Source organism: Muscardinus avellanarius (genome assembly GCF_963383645.1).
Source record: "Muscardinus avellanarius genome assembly, chromosome: 10".
Lineage (NCBI taxonomy): Eukaryota > Metazoa > Chordata > Mammalia > Rodentia > Gliridae > Muscardinus > Muscardinus avellanarius.
The window spans coordinates 59785409-59789304 of NC_137796.1; the positions used below are offsets into that span (position 1 = coordinate 59785409).

Consider the following 3896-nt stretch of genomic DNA (forward strand, 5'->3'; position numbering starts at 1 on the left):
CTGTATGTATTTCTCTCTGTTATTGTGTTTTATCAAATGTCAAGAGTGGTAGAAATGGTAGGTGTAGTAGCCCATGCCTGTAATTCCAGTACTCTGGAGGCTGAAATAGGAGTACAGCCGCAGTAATTTACAAGACCCTCAACAACTTTAAACAAGTTTGTTTTAAGATATATTAAAAAAAAGTTCAGTTGGTGTAACTTAGACTATCCCTGAGTTCAAACTATGGTGCCAAATAAAATAAAATAAAATAAAATAAAATAAAATCATAAATTTGACCTAAACATACCTTTTTTATTTTTAAGTTATTTATTGGTGCAATGTATTCATAGATCATTATAATATAAGAAAATTGTATAGACATACATGCACACATCGCCCAGTTAGACCCTAACCCATCCCCACCCCATTCCCACCTCATCCCTCCTTCTCATGCTTGATTTAGTGGTTGACATCGATATGTTTAAGTACATCATGTGCTTTAGAGAGTTCCTTCTTCCCCCCTCCCATACTCTCAGTTACGTTGCCTTGTTTGCTCCTCTATAGGATCTCCTTTTTCACCTGGAGATCCTCCTATGACCCATTTCTCCCTAGCTACGAAATTAGCATCTGATTTCTTATGTTTTGTGACTGACTAATCTCGCTTAGCATAATGCCCTCCAGTTCCATCCATTTCCCTAAAAATGATGTAATTGAGGTTTTTTGATGGCTGAGTAAAATTCCATTGTGTACATATCCAATAGTTTTGTGATCCATTCATCTGTTGATGGACATCTTGGCTGGTTCCATAGTTTGGCTATGGTGAATTGCACAGCTATGAACATAGATACACATGCATTAGTTTGGTAGTTTGGCTTCCTATCTTTTGGGTAGATACCCAGAAGTGGCATTGCTGGGCCAAATGGTAGATTTGTTCCCATTCTTCTGAGGATTCTTAATAGTGTTTTCCAAAGTGGTTGCACTAATTTGCAATCCCACCAACAATGTTATACAGTTCCCACTTCTCCACATTTTTTGTGCATTTTGAATGATTGCCATTCTAGTTGGAATTAAGTGAAATCTGAGGGTAGTTTTGATTTGCAACTCTCTGATTACCAATGAGGTGGATCATTTTTTCATGCATTTATTGCCATTTGACTTTGTCTTATGTGAAGTAGCTATTTTGTTGACTTGCCCATTTTTGATTGAATTATTTTTTAAGTGTTGAGTTTCTTAAGCTCTCTGTATATTCTAGATAGTAGTCCTCATTGGAGGTATAGGTGGCAAAAATCATCTCCCATTCTTTTGCTCTCAATTGAGATTCTTGATAGTTTCCTTTGCTGAACAGAAGCTCTTCAGTTTCATGCATTCCCACATATTGATTTGCCTTTCCATTTCTTGTGTCTTTGGGGTCTTGTTGAGAAAGTTTTTATCTGTGCCTATGTGTTGCAGTGTTGGACCTATGTCGTCTTCAAGGAGCTTCAAGGTCTCTGGTCTAATTTCCAGTCTTTGATCCATCTTGAATTGACTCTTGTGCAGCGTGAGGAAATGGGATTAATTTCCAATTTTCTGCATATGGTTAACCAGTTTTGCCAACACCATTTGTTGAACAGGCTATCTTTCTTCCACTGTATGTTTTTGGCTTCTTAGTCAATTATGAATTGGCTGTAAGTGTGTGGATTTATTTCTGAGTCTTCTATTCTGCTCCACTGGTCTATATATCAGTTTTTGTGACAGTACCATGCTGGTTTTATTACAATGATTTTGTAGCATATTTTAAAGAAAGGTACTGTGATTTCTCTTGCATGGTTTTGTTGCTGAGAACTACTTTGGCTATTCTGGGTTTTTGTTGTTCCAAATAAATTTAAGGACTGATTTTCTTTGTCTGTAAGGAATGATCTTGGTAACTTAATGGGTATTGTGTTGAATCTGTAGATCACCTTTGGGAGTATGGCCATTTCAATAATATTTATGCTGCCTATCCACGAACATGGAAGGTTCTTCTAAGATGTTCTTCTAAGATGTTCTTCTAAGATGGAAGGTTCATCTTCTAAGATGTTCTTTGATTTCTTTTTTCAATGTCAGTGCCTGCCGCTGAGAGCAGGGCTTCTTTTTTTCTCTCTGACCAGCCTTCTAGTCTTCTTTTTCGCTATCACTTGTATTTATTGCTCTTATTCCTCTCCTGATAGTATTATCTGGCTTTGTAGTGCTCAGTTTTGTGGACAATGGGGATCAAGTGTCAGCAGGATTCATAAGTGCTGCTACCCTCAGTCACCAACTTCCTGCTCTCTAAACAAACCTTTTTTTTTTTTTTGGTGGTACTGGGGTTCCTGGAAGCCCTTCTACCTCCGGGCTACACTCCCATACCTATTTTTACATTTTTACTTGGAAACAGGGTCTCCTAAGCCAGCGCGTGCGGCTGGCTTCGAACCTGCGCGATCCTGTCTCTGCCTCCCAAGCGCGGGGATTACAAGCGTGTGCCACCACGCCCGGCTCTAAACAAACCTTTAATATGCATATTTGTTTCTCATGCAGGCCAACAGATCCTCACCATTAGTATCCTACAATTCATAGTGTTAGAGTGGAATTTCAACTTTATAACATTAACTTCTATATTCTAAGATTCTCAAGAATCTCTGAAGTCCACTTTCTGAAAGTACCATATCTGGGCCGGAAAAACAGACAAGGTGGACACTTTACAATCTCACTTTGTCTCCTCCTTAATAATCAGTTAGTACCTGTTTCTTTTGTGAGTGCTAATGGGGATGAAGCCCAGGAGTGAAAACACCAGCCCTATTTTAATTCTTGTTTTGAAACAGGTCTTACTAAATTGGTGAGGCTGGTCTCTAGCCTGTGATCTTCTGTCTCAGCCTCCCAGGTACTGGGATTACAAGAATGAACCACCACATCCAGCTCCACAAAATCCACATAAAGTAGTTTGAAAAATATCCCCAAATATTGCATCAAAGTTCTGGTTTACATAATTAAAATATCTAGATATTATTAACATGATGTTTCCAAGTGAAACATGTTTTGGAGTTTTCCTCGCATCTCAGATGTGCATCGGTTTTGTGGGGAACTCATTGCTGTTTGGGGTATATGTGTACTTCTTCCTATTTCAACCTCATCTGAAGAAGCCCATCGATTCCATTTTTATACACCTGACCTTTGTCAATGCTTTGGCCATCATATTCACGTTGATACCAGATGCCCTGTTTTCCTTTGGAGTCAAACGGTTTGTGGACGATGTCAGTTGTCAGACAGTTATGTTCCTATTCAGAGTGGCCCGGGGTCTTTCCATCTGCACTACCTCTCTCCTGAGCACATTTCAAGCTATCACCATCAGTCCCACAAACTCTAAGTGGGCCAGGATTAAGTTTAACCTCTCTGCATGGATTTTTCCCTCCTTATTTTGTTTCTGGATCATCAATATACTCATCTATAGCAGCTTATTTAAAACTGTAGAAGCCAAAAGCAATTTCACTCTTATGGGTCATGGGTATTCCCATGTTTACTGTCAAAATGTGCATGATGGAAGCCACAATTCTGGGTCATACTTTAGTGTCATAATCATTAGAGATCTGCTGTTTGTGGCCGTCATGATCTACACCAGCCTCTACATGGTCAATCTCCTCTACAAACACCACAGGAGAGTGCAGCACGTCCTCAGACCTTGTCTCTCTTCTCAGGCATCTTCTGAACACAAAGCCACCCGCACCATTCTTCTGCTAGTTGCCTGCTTTGTGTTCTTTTATTGTTCAAATGACATTGTGACTCTATATTCCTTTTATATATATGAGAAAATCCCAAGGTTGGAGGGAGTTAGTGCAGTTTTATCATCATGTTACCCAACCATCTGCCCATTTCTACTGATAAAGAATAATACAATTATTTCCAAATTTCTGTCTTCATTTTATTGA

General features: G+C 39.0%; 1 protein-coding gene across 1 annotated transcript; it reads left to right on the forward strand.

The window, feature by feature from the left end:
• Nucleotides 1-2984: 2984 nt before the first annotated feature.
• On the forward strand, nt 2985-3896 carry LOC308268523 (vomeronasal type-1 receptor 4-like; the record flags this gene model as incomplete). Its single annotated transcript, XM_080703645.1, has 1 exon — nt 2985-3896. One exon carries the CDS (start codon nt 2985-2987, stop codon nt 3894-3896), a length of 912 nt encoding a protein of 303 aa, XP_080559771.1.